Below are 13,301 nucleotides of genomic sequence, written 5' to 3' on the forward strand. Positions count from 1 at the left end.
AGGAGGAAAAGGCAGAAAGCAGGGTGGGCGGATGAGATTAAGAAGTTTGCTGGGATAGGTTGGTCGCAGCTGGCACAGGTCAGCGTTAATCGGAGAGATATGAGAGATGCCTTTGCCCTGCAGTGGGTTTAGTGAGGCTGATGATGATGATGAAGGTGCAGCACCGGTAGATGCCCTGTGGCAGTAGGGATAAAGCCCCACACCTGCACATGCGAGGCTGACGCTGCTGTCTGGAGACCCTCCTTTGCGGGGCATTCGCCTCTTTGTTCTTCAGTTGTATAAGCCTATATAAACAAGCGGCTGATTAATCGGGCTCTAAAAGCGGCGAAAGCATCCAGGAAGACCGAGAGCACTTTCGAAGAACAGAAACTGATGAAGGTGGCATCACGTCCCGTACCAAGGAACGTGAGCTGCACTGTACCTTCTTATTCCGGCTACCGCCATCTATGAGCCATTCCAGACTGCGCTACACCTTTCTTGCCATGCGTTTTATGTTTACACCTACTTCCGACGGAGATATGGACTGCAGCTTTTTTTTAAACTGTTTGGTGTGAAACAAAAAAGGATATGTCAGGCCCATACAAACAATAAATCTGCCATTGGCGGACGCAGCTCGTGTCCCCATAATAGGCATGGCGCTGTTTGCAAACCGCACATAGGGTGCCCCATTCCAGTGCGGCCGTGAAGCTGAACCTCGAGGCTCGCTGCACGCAAGGCTCCTTGACGCCTTCCGCAAAGCTCAGTGGTTATATCTAAGGTATCCTGGCATGTTCTGAGTGAAAAAAACACCTAATTTTAGATGACGCTCGGAAACAAACTATTTCGAACGGCAGCAAATTTAACATTTTGCTGTAAAACTCACGTTTGTTTGTTTGCAAATGCCTGACTGTGCCCACTGACAGGAACAGTGAATTTTGATCTTTCAGGAACTAAAAAGAAGAGCAAAGAGTTTCTTGGCATGATACCAAATACACATCTCTATCTTCTTCCTTTTGTGTTTGCTAAACAGAAGAAGAAAATGGTAGGCTCATGAATACGCCATGGCGCTTAAGGTTGAAACTCATCTGCGCTTTACACTATTTGCAGCCCGAAAAATAAGACACATACCTACAAAACACTTTTGCAATATTTTCACTACACGACGATAGCACAAATGTTTTATGCATAATGATTTTCTCTCGTGACGAGCTATGGCTCGTAAACTTCGTCTTTCATTGCACGAGAAGCTCGCGCCGGTTGCGCGATTCCATCTGCTGGTCCTATTCCAACATCTCCATGGACAACGACCGTGCCTAGTAAGTGGCGGTTTCGCCCTCTCCATTTCTTTCGTAGTCGTCTATGTCTGGGGCCGAAGGCGAGACATCTTATCTCTCCGCTAGCGCAAGACCGCTCCAGGAGGCGTAAGCTTCCATAGGCCTAGAATCTAAAAGGGCACAGATGCCGCGTCTACCAGCGCCCCTGGGCTAGCGAATTCTGGGTACGCTGGAAATACACAGTGGTGCTCAGTGTGACGCGCAGCGCATATGTAGGCGGAAATATACATTGTTTATAGGTTGTGCACTCTTACGTGTCGAGAGACGTGCGTTGCAGCTGTTCATTGCATCTTCCCCGCATTGTTGAGTTACCTGCGAAATACTACGTCGCCGTCGCGGGCAGCGCCCGTCTATGTTCGAATCAAAGTGTTTGGCGATGGCAGGAAAGAGAATAGTTCCTGTCAGCAGGCGCCGCAGAGTTCGCTCCTCCGCCTTACTCAGCCCCTTGGCAGGTGCCGGGTAGAGGCGGTGGCTATCGCAGTAATGATTTAAGATTTCTCGGAACCACAGAAGCGGTTTATGAGCTTCTGAGCCAGGAGAGCTAGGATGAGCAGCCCGGTGTGTGAGCGCTCGGGCGGCCGCATCAGCGGCCTCATTGCCTAGTAGAACCTGGTGGCCAGGAGCCCAGATTACGCTTGTGCGAGTTGGATCGGCGGGAGCCCGTCTTAGAATTTGGGAGGCAAGCGGTGATATTTCCCCTTCAAGATATCCATGTTACGCAGTAGCGGAGCGACCCAGAGCACGGAGGCCTATTGCTCCAGTTGTTGTTGTCGCGACTGAAAGAAGGGTGAAAAGGAAATAGCACGGGCCTGCCGACTGGCTCGAGCTGAGCCACAACCACTGCTACTTGCGGACAGAGGAGAGTTGAAAATGAGACGAAAGAGTGAAAGAACAGACGCGCGTCGCGACCACCGCCGCGTCCGCGGAAGGGAAGACGCTTATCATATCCCCCCCCCCCCCCCCCCCCCCTCCGCTCTTATGCTCTAGTGCCGCGTTTCTACCAAAACGTTCTCGAAGCAAACGCAAGTAGCGCACATCTCTCTGTCATTAGCGCCACGTAGCTCAAAGCGCGAATGAGGTGTCCACTGACCCGTGAAGTCAGTTTCCTTTACTTTGGTGACTTTTGCGCAAAGATGGAGTTGGTGAATATGACGACCCGCAATGCACAGCGCGAGTGGATGTAAGACCAGACATGATCGGCAATATTTGTTTTATTTCTGCCGGTATCTGAGAGCCTTCAGACACATTTCACCTTTTCTAGGATTGCTAGGGAAATAGTGTTTTCGCACTAAAAAATTATCAGAGAAACTAGACTATGGTTTAGCTCAAGATTCGCCTAGAGGCATCGCTGGTAGTAAGTATGATGCCGAGGCGGCGGTGGCTTAGTGCTGACGCTTTCTGCACATCACGGCCGCACGCCCTTCCTAGCATGAACCTCGTCTGAGATAGCAGTCGAAGGTCCGCTCCCTTCGGCGAGGCTGTGGTCGTCCGATTGCGTGCGAGCGTGCGTGCGTGCGGGCCCGTCCGTGTGTGCCCCTGCGTGTGTGTGTGTGTGCGTGTGTGTGTGTGTGTGTGTGTGTGTGTGTGTGTGTGTGTGTGTGTGTGTGTGTGTGTGCGTGCGTGTGTGTGTGTGTGTGTGTGTGTGTGTGTGTGTGTGTGTGTGTGTGTGTGTGTGTGTGTGTGTGTGTGTGTGTGTGTGTTTGGAATATGGCACCCCTCCAAGTGACCTAGCTGGGGTAGAGTGGACGCGGCTGGCTGGGTGGCATGTGATAGCCCTTGTGGGGATTAGTGGAGGCCGGACACCATACCCAGGCGCACTTAGGGGATCGCAGCGGATCAGGAAACTTCCGAGCACTCTCCGGAGCACCTTCCGGAGGACTCTTCGGCGGGTGGATCTCCGAGCACATGCAAATTCTACAGACCATGGTTACACAAACACTCAGGGTGGTTCGTGGATGTAGCCCGCCTTAACCTTTGTTACATCTTGGGGGGGGGGGGGGGGGGGGGGCGGAGACAAAGCTAAAGCGTATGAATCAGTATTTCGTCATTTTTCGCAGTGCTCAAGATATCTATTTAACCTAACGAATAAACAATACGCTACGCATGTCTCAAGAAAATTTACCTGTAGAGCTGAACTCAATTGGTTGTCTCTCCCACAGGGCACGGGATTCTGTGCTTATTGCAACGCGATGGCCACTCGTCAGAGCACCACTGCCAACGCCAGCCATGGTAGACACCCCAACGAAGAGCAACAGGGACATCAACAGCGCGAGGAGCGAGGGATGTCACACAACAACCACCAGGAAAACCAAGATGTTGGTCACGATGAAACCGAGAACAGTTCTGATTCTGACCTCGATTGGTGGCCCAACATATTGCCACCCTTCTGTTCATCACCAGGTCCAAACGCCTTCCCAGAAGTAATGCTATCGTTCGGCGTGTACGATTCCTTCGATGAGGACGAAGCCGGGGAACCCAGCGGGCCTGGATATGTCGACAGCTGCGAATTCGAGCGGCACGACGAAAACCTCTTCTGCGACCTTGATTACGACGATCTGCAGCAGCAGTGGGGGGAGCACGCCCTTTTTATACAGCCTTCAGCGCCGCTGCTGGAGTACGCCCACTTTGTGCAGTCTTCGATGCTCCAGGGGTTCGACGCTGGTGACCGAGAGGAAGAAGAGGGTTTAAGTGGGGAGCCATACCTCGGCAATGACCTGGAAGACGAGGAGCCGCACGTGTTGAGCTTAGAGGGAGGCGGCAATGCGCGAGCGGGTCCTGCGGCCATCGACCTGAACCCGTGGCAAGGTCTGCCGGACTCTTACTACGGACCCGTGGTGTCGAGCTGCGCCACAGTTTCCGTGTTCCTAAAGCACGGCGTACGCGTCGATATCTCGTTAGACCGAGCTGTACGTGTCGTCAACTACGAGAAGCACTGCACAGCAGCCATCGGCAGCTCAGGCGACAGGAGCTGCGTGTGTCACCCGTGCGGTCGCGTGCTCCAGGAAGGCGCCGACGTACACATGGGTACGGGCGCGCGACTGGCCAAGATCTCCAGCCGCGGTGTCACTTTCACGGCTCTCAACCACGGCCTAGTCTACCTGGTGGACGCTTCTGGAACGAAGTCGACCACTGAGAGGTTTCGGAACCTCACCTACGATCTAGCGCTGAGTGTGTTCAACATCGACCCGGAACCAGATGTCGATTCATTCAACGAGTGCTTTCAGATCGTCGCCCAGGCGAAACATCGAACCACGCAAAACGGGGACGCCATCTGGACGGTTGCCGGAGTGCGCATGAAGCAGACACCGCGGGGAGACGTCCAGGTGTCTCGCTGTTCAGGAAGGCGGGTAATTTGGACGTCGCCTACTACTGGAACCATTTCTGTGGCCACTCCGCTGGTGAAGGTAGCCGTTAGCTGTGATGCTAGAAAGTATTTTTTTGTCAAGACGGGTACGAAGAGGCTTAGCGCGAGCGCTGAGCGGTTCTTCGTCAGAAACGGCAGTCAGAGCGCGGGGTTTGACTATCGCGGCCGGCTGACACTTCCGTGAACCTGCACGCTGCAAAGAACCACGCACGCTGTTTCGTCATGCTTGCAGTAGCACGCCGCTCCACATCGGCAAGACGAAGAAAAGTGTGACCTGTGAAAGTGTGTGTGTGTGAAATATTGACCTATCCACGGTGAGATAACTCTGTGGAGGACGCTCAGACTGTCACAAGTTCCTTCGAGTCGCCGCGTTTAGAAGTTGCGCTGCTTGACTGCCTTCGACCCTTGTTTGAGGAGCATCAACTTGCGTGAAAGATTCACAAGCTTAACAGTAGCATATGACTGCCTGCAACAGCGAAGCTTCTACATAGCCATTGTGAATTATTGCCTATTCACTTCAAGACCATGGCTGAGTAGGAAGACAAAGTGGCTTTGTGCAGACTGTTCCAGAACCATCGTGGCATATACGACTTCCATGCGATACGGCGCGAGTGAATGCCCGCGAGTCAAAGTTGTCAGGCCATCGCGTTGAGATTTAAAGGACGCCAATAAACCACACCGCATGTGCCGTACCGCTGCGCAGAGAAAGAACAGTGTGGAGTGTGTGTCTGTAGGTTCATCGGCTAAGGTGCGATGGAAGGTAACATCCGTAAACTAACGTGCTGTATTTATTGTAAACAATTTCCGGTTCTCGAAAGCATAATGTCCAGTGCAAACATGTGCTGGGCGGAGTTATAGTTTTGCACGAGTGCTTTCCGCAGATACGATTGATGCGGGAGCTGTCTATTGAGGATTAGAATAATGTATTGCAGGTTATACTTTCTCGGATCCACTTCGATAAAGACAAGTCTGACTGATGCACTGAGATCATTTTTATGAAGAATGTAGTATTGTCTTATATAGTTTCTGTGGCTGTTTCATAAGTCATGTATAATGAACGTTCGTTAACTATGCGTTCGTGAGGATTACGCAACGGTATTTTGTACCCTGCTGGAATCTCGACCTGCAAGCTGGTGTGGTCTTTACGGTGGGCTTTTAAGGGTCATCATATTAGAAGAACAATCTTCAGTCTGCGAAATATGTTTTTTTCTGAGTGAACTTAATGCTTCTGCCACGATAATTACTGAAAAAAAAGACAAGTTCTGCGATTCCAGGACGATACCTTTAAAGCAATGATTTGTATGCCGCCAATTACCTCTGCTAGCGCTCTGTCTCTTGCACTGCAGGCTATTTTACTGATTCCAGTGCCTCCCAAATAGGTGTTCTCTGGCTTTGGCTGGTTTTGTGCTATTTCTTGCCTTTCCAGTTACCGCCGACGCGAATTAAGCGGCATGGATAAGCACGCCCTAATCCTTTAATTGGTTGCATTCTTATCACACGGTCATACTGCCAACACCTCGCACACAGTCTTTTGTAGCATCTCTGGAGAAGGCAGTGTTGATTCACCACGTGATGGGTATGATTTCGAAGCTTGGAAACAAAATCACGGAGCTAACAGACACTCAGGTAGGTCCAAGAATGGGCACTTCAAACGCATTACTTCATTCACACAACCAAGGATATTATAATATTGATCGAATTCAACGTCATAACTTACACTCCACTGGACGTGCTCTCAAACTTGATGGCATCAGTGCTTTGCAGCTTTTCGAAGTTTGAGCGGATAAAAAATGAAGTAACGGAAAAAAACACAGCAAGTAAGATTTTTAGAGCGAAAGGCTGTTGTAGGGAGCTCAACCGCGATAGAGTTCGGTGAACCGTGCACAGCCTCCCAGCTGCAAGGAAGATTAAACGCTCATCACGCCCCTGTGGTCGCTTTGCCTTCTTTGCGGCTCAGAGCAGATTCCACGCTGGGCTAGACTTTAATCGTTCGTTTTCCGGTTGAACGCCAGTGCTGACGGTCGTACTGCAGTAACACAAAATAGAGTTAGTTTCCGTGAAGGTCATCATCATCATCATCAGCCTGACTACACCCACTGCAGGGCAAAGGCCTCTCCCATGTCTCTCCAACTAACCCTGTCCTTTGTCAGATGCCGTCACTGTATCCCCGCAAACTTCTTAATCTCATCCGCCCACCTAACTTTCTGCCGTCCCCTGCTACGTTTGCTTTCTCTTGGAATCCACTCCGTTACCCTTAAGGACCAGCGGTTATCTTGCCTTCGCATTACATGCCCTGCCCAAGCCCATTTCTTCCTCTTGATTTCAACTAAGATGTCATTAACCCGCGTTTTTTCCCTCACCCACTCCGCCCTCTTCCGATCTCTTAACGTTACACCTATCATTTTCCTTTCCATAGCTCGCTGCGTTGTTGTTAACTTAAGCTGAAACTTCTTTGTTAGCCTCCGCGTTTCTGCCCCATAGGTGAGTACCGGTAGGATACTTTTCTCTTCAGGGATATTGGTCCGTAAAGGTGGAGGGGCTCAAATAAAAGCTTCGAATTTATCTACTATTTGACTGCACACGAGCCCCCTTTTACAGAAGACACAGCGAATATTTGTAGTAAGAATACATATATAATTTATAAAGACGCCATTGTAGAATATGTGCGTATAGGTCACTCCTGCGCAACAAAGAGCTTTTCGGCACTTTGTTCTTCACATTTGGAAGAGGGATGTTGTAATACTTTCAAGGTTAATAGGCAAAGTGAGATGGCAGTGACGAGGCATTACGTGGCCTTGAAGAACGTCAAAACAGGGCACATATCAAATCTCAGATGAGCGCGTAAGATAGCCTTGCGTCTTCAGTGACATTTTTCAGTCGCTTAGGTAGGTTACTCAGCATTACCCTGGTCGTATCACTGCTGGCTACTATGGTCGTGTTTAGTTATCTTTGCTAAATTAAACTAATAAAGCGTGAGGATATATCTCATTTTTTGAGGATATATCTCACTTTCCCCTTTTCCCCCAGATCCGTTCCTGTCCCATGTGTCCGAGAAACAGGCTTTTCGTCAGCGAACACGCGCTCTAATTCCTCCGTGTTCGTACCCTCTCCCCCGGAGTCTCACTCGGGAGGAGGAGGTATCTGTGCGCCGGATTCTGGCAGGAGCGACTCTGACTCCTTCTGTGCGTCATGGGGGGCGTGACAAACGTTTCGAAGTGACTGGCAAGTGTCCTCATTGTGGTGCTGCGCCAGACCAGTGTGACGAAAAACATTTGCTGTGGACTTGCCCGGCTACAGCTTCCGTCAGACGACGCTTCCTAAAGAAGGTAGGCCTGCGATGGGACGTTGCAGACGACTGTCGCAAGTGGACTCATGATAATCGCTTTATCGTGAACTTTTGCCACTTTTTAAGCGAGGCTTGTTTACACTCTTTCTTATAACTTTCTTTCCCTTTTACATTATGCCTCATGGCAAACATCTCGAATAAAAAAAAAGTTATGTTATAAAACGGCCACTACAAGACTGATTGGTAATCAAAAGTTTACCGAACCTGTTTCACTTAAAACATCTGTTCGACAGAGCTGTCCGCTATCGCCTTTGTTATTTGTTTTATATGTTGAGCCCCTATGTCGTAGTATCATCAAGAACACGGCAATTCGTGGCTTCTCACTACTGCAATGTGAAATTAAGATTTTAGCCTATGCTGATGACGTTGCCCTTTTCTGCTGTGATAAAAAGAGTGTGCTCGAGGTTTTGCGTGCAACTGAGCAGTTTTGTGATAGTTCGGGTGTGTCTCTTAACCTTGATAAATCAAATGGGTTCTGGGTAGGTCACTGGGGTACAAAAACAGGCTTTTTGGCGGCATCAGCTGGGACTCCGAAGATTTACAGTACATGGGGGTTCTCTTGCATTACTGTCGTAAAAGTTGGCCTCAGTGGGATTCTCAGATCTCGTCAGTTAGGCGACAAACCCGCGCTTGGATGCGCAGGGAGCTGTCTCTATTTTCACGAACAGAAGTTAGCAATATCTTGTTCATTTCGAAGCTTATATATGTCATGCAGACGTTGCATTGTGCGAGGAAAAAGCACAGAAAAAGTCATAAAATTTTTGCGACTTTTGTGTTGCGCTCTATATGGGAGCCTTAGCATCGAGACAATTTATTTCTCCCTCTGGAGGCTGCTGGAGCTGGTTTTCAGAACTTATTTGATCATAAGCTTGTTTCAAGGTTTTTCTTTCTTGAAACAGCAAACCACCCCTTCTTCCTGGCTGTGTTTAACAGATGATTAAGTGCTCGTTTGCCTATTCTGTCTGCGCCCACTGGTCATTGGAGTGCGGGCCCTTTGTGGGGTTTTCTCAAGGAAGCCGCCGACACATTCCATTTCCTCACTGTATGGTTTTCCTTAGAATTCGTAAGCAGTCTATCCAGAAGAGCGATGACAAAAAAATTTAATGAGGCATTGTTTCCTGTACCGATGTATTTGCAGCCTTGCCTCTCCTTTCTAGACAACAGTGTATTAAAACAGGTGCAACGGATGAGTGTTCAAGCGACCGCAAAGACTTTCGTTTTTAAGCTTCAGAAGTCAACTTTATCTGTCAAAAGGTGGCTTCGTGAAAAAGAGACTTTTGTGGCATGGTCTGTGAACTGTCGCTTGTGTTAGCAGCCAGAAACTATTGATCACAGCTTTGTGTTTTGTTGTGATGCCGTGTTTGTTTGTTTGTTTTTTTGGACATTCTTCAACGGACTGTCAAAAAGGACATTGAGATTACGCCCTATAATATTAGATTTTTTCCTACAAAGGAAGGTTCTAAGGCTCCATATGATCTTTTAGTGCTCATAGGACTGTTTAGCCTCTGGAAGAGCCGCATGACAGATCGCCACTCAGAGCTTCCACGTTCATCGCAGCCTCCGTTCAGAGAACAGTGTGCTATGTTGAGGGGGGTATATGCTGCGTAGAGTCGACCTCCTGCCTGGCTCCCTCTCCTCGATGCATGCGTGTATCTCCCGAAATTTCGATGCGCTGACAAAGTGGGAGTGGATGCAGGTGTAATTGTGTACGACGGGTTGTTAAGTCGCACTTGAAGCTTGTCAATGTGGATGTACCTCCATGCAGTAAAGAAAAAAAAAGGACTCTTCGTGGCCTAGGCGTTGCGTGCCTGCCTGGCACGCATAGAGCCTAGGTTCGAATCCTGATGCCGGCTATTTTCTTTTAAGTTACTTTGTTCTGATTTTTCTATACTCCGAGATTTTTTGACTGACGCAGGATGACTGCCGACGCCGAGTTTTCAGAAAAACGAGCTCCTTACGCTATCGCGCAAAATGTTCTCAACCGGGAAAGATAAAGACCGCTATACGGAACCGGCCGTGGTCCATACGCTTTGTTCAGCTGCGATGCGGAACCCAGAAAGGAATTCAAGAGCCACCGAGATGGAAGTTCCTGTTTTATATGAACGAGATATATAGGAGCTGATAAAACAACTGCGGCATCGCCATTTATATCAGTGTATAAAGTTCATGGTTCAAGGTCGTACTGCTGACCTGGCATAGATTTCAGCGGCCAGTCTGGACTCCTATTCCCTGTCGCTAAAGTAGTTGCGCTGAGGTAGTCTCTAGATAGTCGAGAATTTTGAAGCTTTAACTCTCGTCCAGAAATTAAGTTCTGATCTTGAGAGTACAAAAATTTCTGTACAACATCGATAAGCACAATGACTTGTACTGACAAATGTTCCAAACATATATATTTCGGGTCTGCAGTCACAAAGCTCCGTGCGCTCGTAGTCAGTGATAGTTAGCCTCGTTACTGCTCGAATAACGCAATACGATCATCGCTTCGCGAATTGAAAGTGACCCAGTGCAGTTCATGCAATAGTCACAAGGTGAACGCAGCAGTTTTCAGTTTACAAGTACGGCTGTGAGGCCGTTTATACCGCAGGAACTCCTAGAAATAGCTGTGTGTAAAAAAAGTTAGAGATTTCAGGCATATCTGGTACGCAATGACAAAAGAAAATGGTGACAGCGAAAACAAGAAGGCGTCAAGACAGTCCGTCCTGGTGGGAAGTGACGACAGTAATAGCAAGAAACACTACATTGCTTCGTAGAGCGAGCAAAAAGGTTCAAGTTTAAGTAAATAAACCCAGAATGTGGACAGTGTGAACAGCGCCGACAACGGAATAAGCTCTCGACAATGTCGCGAACTCCACACCCTTCCCTGATCCCAAAAAAGGTGCATTGGCGTGGCAACGCTGAAGCGAAAGGGAATACATACAGCAAAGGAGGCCTTCGCCCAACTTCTAACCCCCCCCCCCCCCCCCCTTCTTCTCTTGACTGCCCACTAAACTATCGTGCTGTGGCAAACGCAGAAATGAAGGCTAGGCATGGCGCTGTGAATGGACGCGCATACATTCATATTTCATCGGTATCTACATAACTAGAAACATCGCGTATAATGCTCCAGGTAAGAAGTGTTCACTCGAAAAGGGCTAGAACAAGCTAATTACTAAAGGTATATTGCGAAAGCTCTTCATAACAAGTTTTCATCAGTGTTGGGCGTAACTACATCATTGTAGATCAAGGCACTAAATATTTCTTTTTGTTCATCAACTGTGTGAGCAGGAGATGAAGCCTGCTATATGATCATTGTCGAAACGCGCAGCAGTGATGGTGAAATATACTCACTTCTGGTAGCCTCTAGTGCAAGGTGCAACAGAGCTCTGAGCGATATCTAACCGCGATGTGATGTAGTAAAAGTACAACTGAATACGAAAAGAGATGCTGCTATGGGAAATCTTTCTAGAAGCTATTGTCTCCATTCGAAGGTTGGTTTTAGCGAGACCAGAAATCGGTTATGCAAAATGAACCGGGACTTACAGTTCACTGATAACACGAAAAATTAGGAATAAAAGGGCTGTGTAAATGTCGCGTCCAATGAATAACCGCTATAGTTCTGCCCGCCGTCTACACGAACAGGCAAGTGGGCTCAGTCTCTAGCTTTCGCATGCACTTGAAGGCGCCTTCGAAGTCGGACGCTTTCATGGCGAGGTTGCAAGCCAGCTGTCCTCCTGGCTCGCCGCAGTAGTGACTACAGTAACTCAAGTAGAAAATCTGCGTGGTCGACAGCTTCTCGAGGGACTTGAGGTGCTGCTCCGGCCAGAGGTCCGGGTCCCTCTCTGAACTTTTTCGCAAGGCTTCTAAGGCGACGTCAAGAGCGAAGATGTCGCCCACCAGACGGCGCTCCGTGGCAGATTTGGCACCGTCCAGACTGCGAAATCAAAGTCGGCACATAATGTCAGACGAAAAACTGCACTTCTTCGGGCACTAACTTGTTTATAGCTGAATGGAACACACCTCAAAAGTGAACGAGGACAGAAAAAGCGCCGAAAAACACAGGATGGTTGCCAACTTACAAATGACTTATTGTTTGCACATGCTGTTAAAATCCAGAGGAACCCTAGGATACAAAATGGCTAATTAAAAATATTACTGTGTTAGTTTCTTGGAAGAACTCGTTATGTGTATATCATTTGTCTCCAAGCATTTCCAGGACAAAAAACCATTCAGATGACCCCCCATCAGCCCTGCCCTACGCCATCCGTGTCAATTAAAACCAAACTTTCCGCTAAAAAATTCAGACATACCACTGGAAAGCTTAAGTTTGGTGCTGAAGCTGAGGCTGACAAAATTTTATTATGCATAAGCGTAGGCGATTAAGGCAAGTTAGCTAGCGTGCAGCAGGCCCTAGATACCTTTGGCGACGCCGGCCCTTTATGAAATTCATTGGCCTAGTTAGTGACCCGAGTTAATTACCCTTAATTCGTTAACTGCAGTTAAAACCAAAGTTGAGCTCTAGAGCTCAGTCATATACCGTTGGAAAGCTTAGCTCAAGTGTGAATGTTCCGTGGCAGTTAGCGAGATGAATTAATTAGCGGTAATTAGTCAATTTCAATTAAAAATAAAACCAATCATAAGCACAGGGCTAACGCTCTAGTGAATAGGTTTAACAGAGTTTAACCGTTGCCAATTTTTCTCTTCTTGATCTCAGCTTCAGGATATCATGAATCGCTAATCCATTTTAAGTCTCCCTGCTCCCGAACACTAGCCATTTAAATCACATGACATTTTCTTAAAAGTAAAGAAGTGGTATGGTCTAAGAAAACTGATCCTGAATCGAAGCCTAGTTCAGCTCCCGCAATTTCAATCCCTAGTTGCGCTTGCAATAACCTGCACGGCGATGGTCCGCGCTTGCTCGGCTTCCACCAGCAGATATGGCGACCCGCCCTGTCCAGGCCACGGCCGCGCAGGTCCACGGTGCGCACCAGCTCCCTCGCCAACTGAAAACCGAGCCCCGCGTAAGCCATGGCCGCCGACCCTCCACGCAGATACGACGGCGGGAACAGCGCGGACAGGCTGAGACGGAGTTCGTTGAGCGCGTACAGGTACAGCACACTGCCTGAACGCCATCGGTATCTGCAACAGATATGGGCGCAGCCTTGCTTGAAACAGAACTGCAGGTAGTGCTATATAGGCACTGCCTTCATTCACCTGCAGACAGCACTTCACCTGCAATGGCGTAGCGGTACTACCTTCTTTGGGGCCATAGACAGCACTTCAACCTCAGTAACGTATTGGT

The 13,301-nt window shown here is 48.6% G+C and overlaps 2 protein-coding genes across 2 annotated transcripts; one reads left to right on the forward strand and one right to left on the reverse strand.

Annotated features, from left to right (window-relative positions):
* Nucleotides 1-3,910: 3,910 nt before the first annotated feature.
* Nucleotides 3,911-5,205, forward strand: LOC149343314 (uncharacterized). Its single transcript, XM_089542361.1, has one exon. The coding sequence runs from the start codon at nucleotides 3,953-3,955 to the stop codon at nucleotides 4,859-4,861; it is 909 nt and encodes a 302-aa protein (XP_089398487.1). The 5' UTR covers nucleotides 3,911-3,952; the 3' UTR covers nucleotides 4,862-5,205.
* A 6,383-nt stretch (nucleotides 5,206-11,588) lies between these two features.
* On the reverse strand, nucleotides 11,589-13,029 carry LOC149343315 (uncharacterized). Its single transcript, XM_089542362.1, has 2 exons — nucleotides 12,893-13,029; nucleotides 11,589-11,933 (listed from the first exon to the last, which is right to left on the reverse strand). The coding sequence occupies exons 1-2, from the start codon at nucleotides 13,027-13,029 to the stop codon at nucleotides 11,630-11,632; spliced, it is 441 nt and encodes a 146-aa protein (XP_089398488.1). The 3' UTR covers nucleotides 11,589-11,629.
* Between the last annotated feature and the right edge of the window lie 272 nt (nucleotides 13,030-13,301).

Source organism: Amblyomma mixtum, chromosome 5 (assembly GCF_055824585.1).
Source record: "Amblyomma mixtum isolate Tamu chromosome 5, ASM5582458v1, whole genome shotgun sequence".
In the NCBI taxonomy this organism is placed as follows: Eukaryota; Metazoa; Arthropoda; class Arachnida; order Ixodida; family Ixodidae; genus Amblyomma; species Amblyomma mixtum.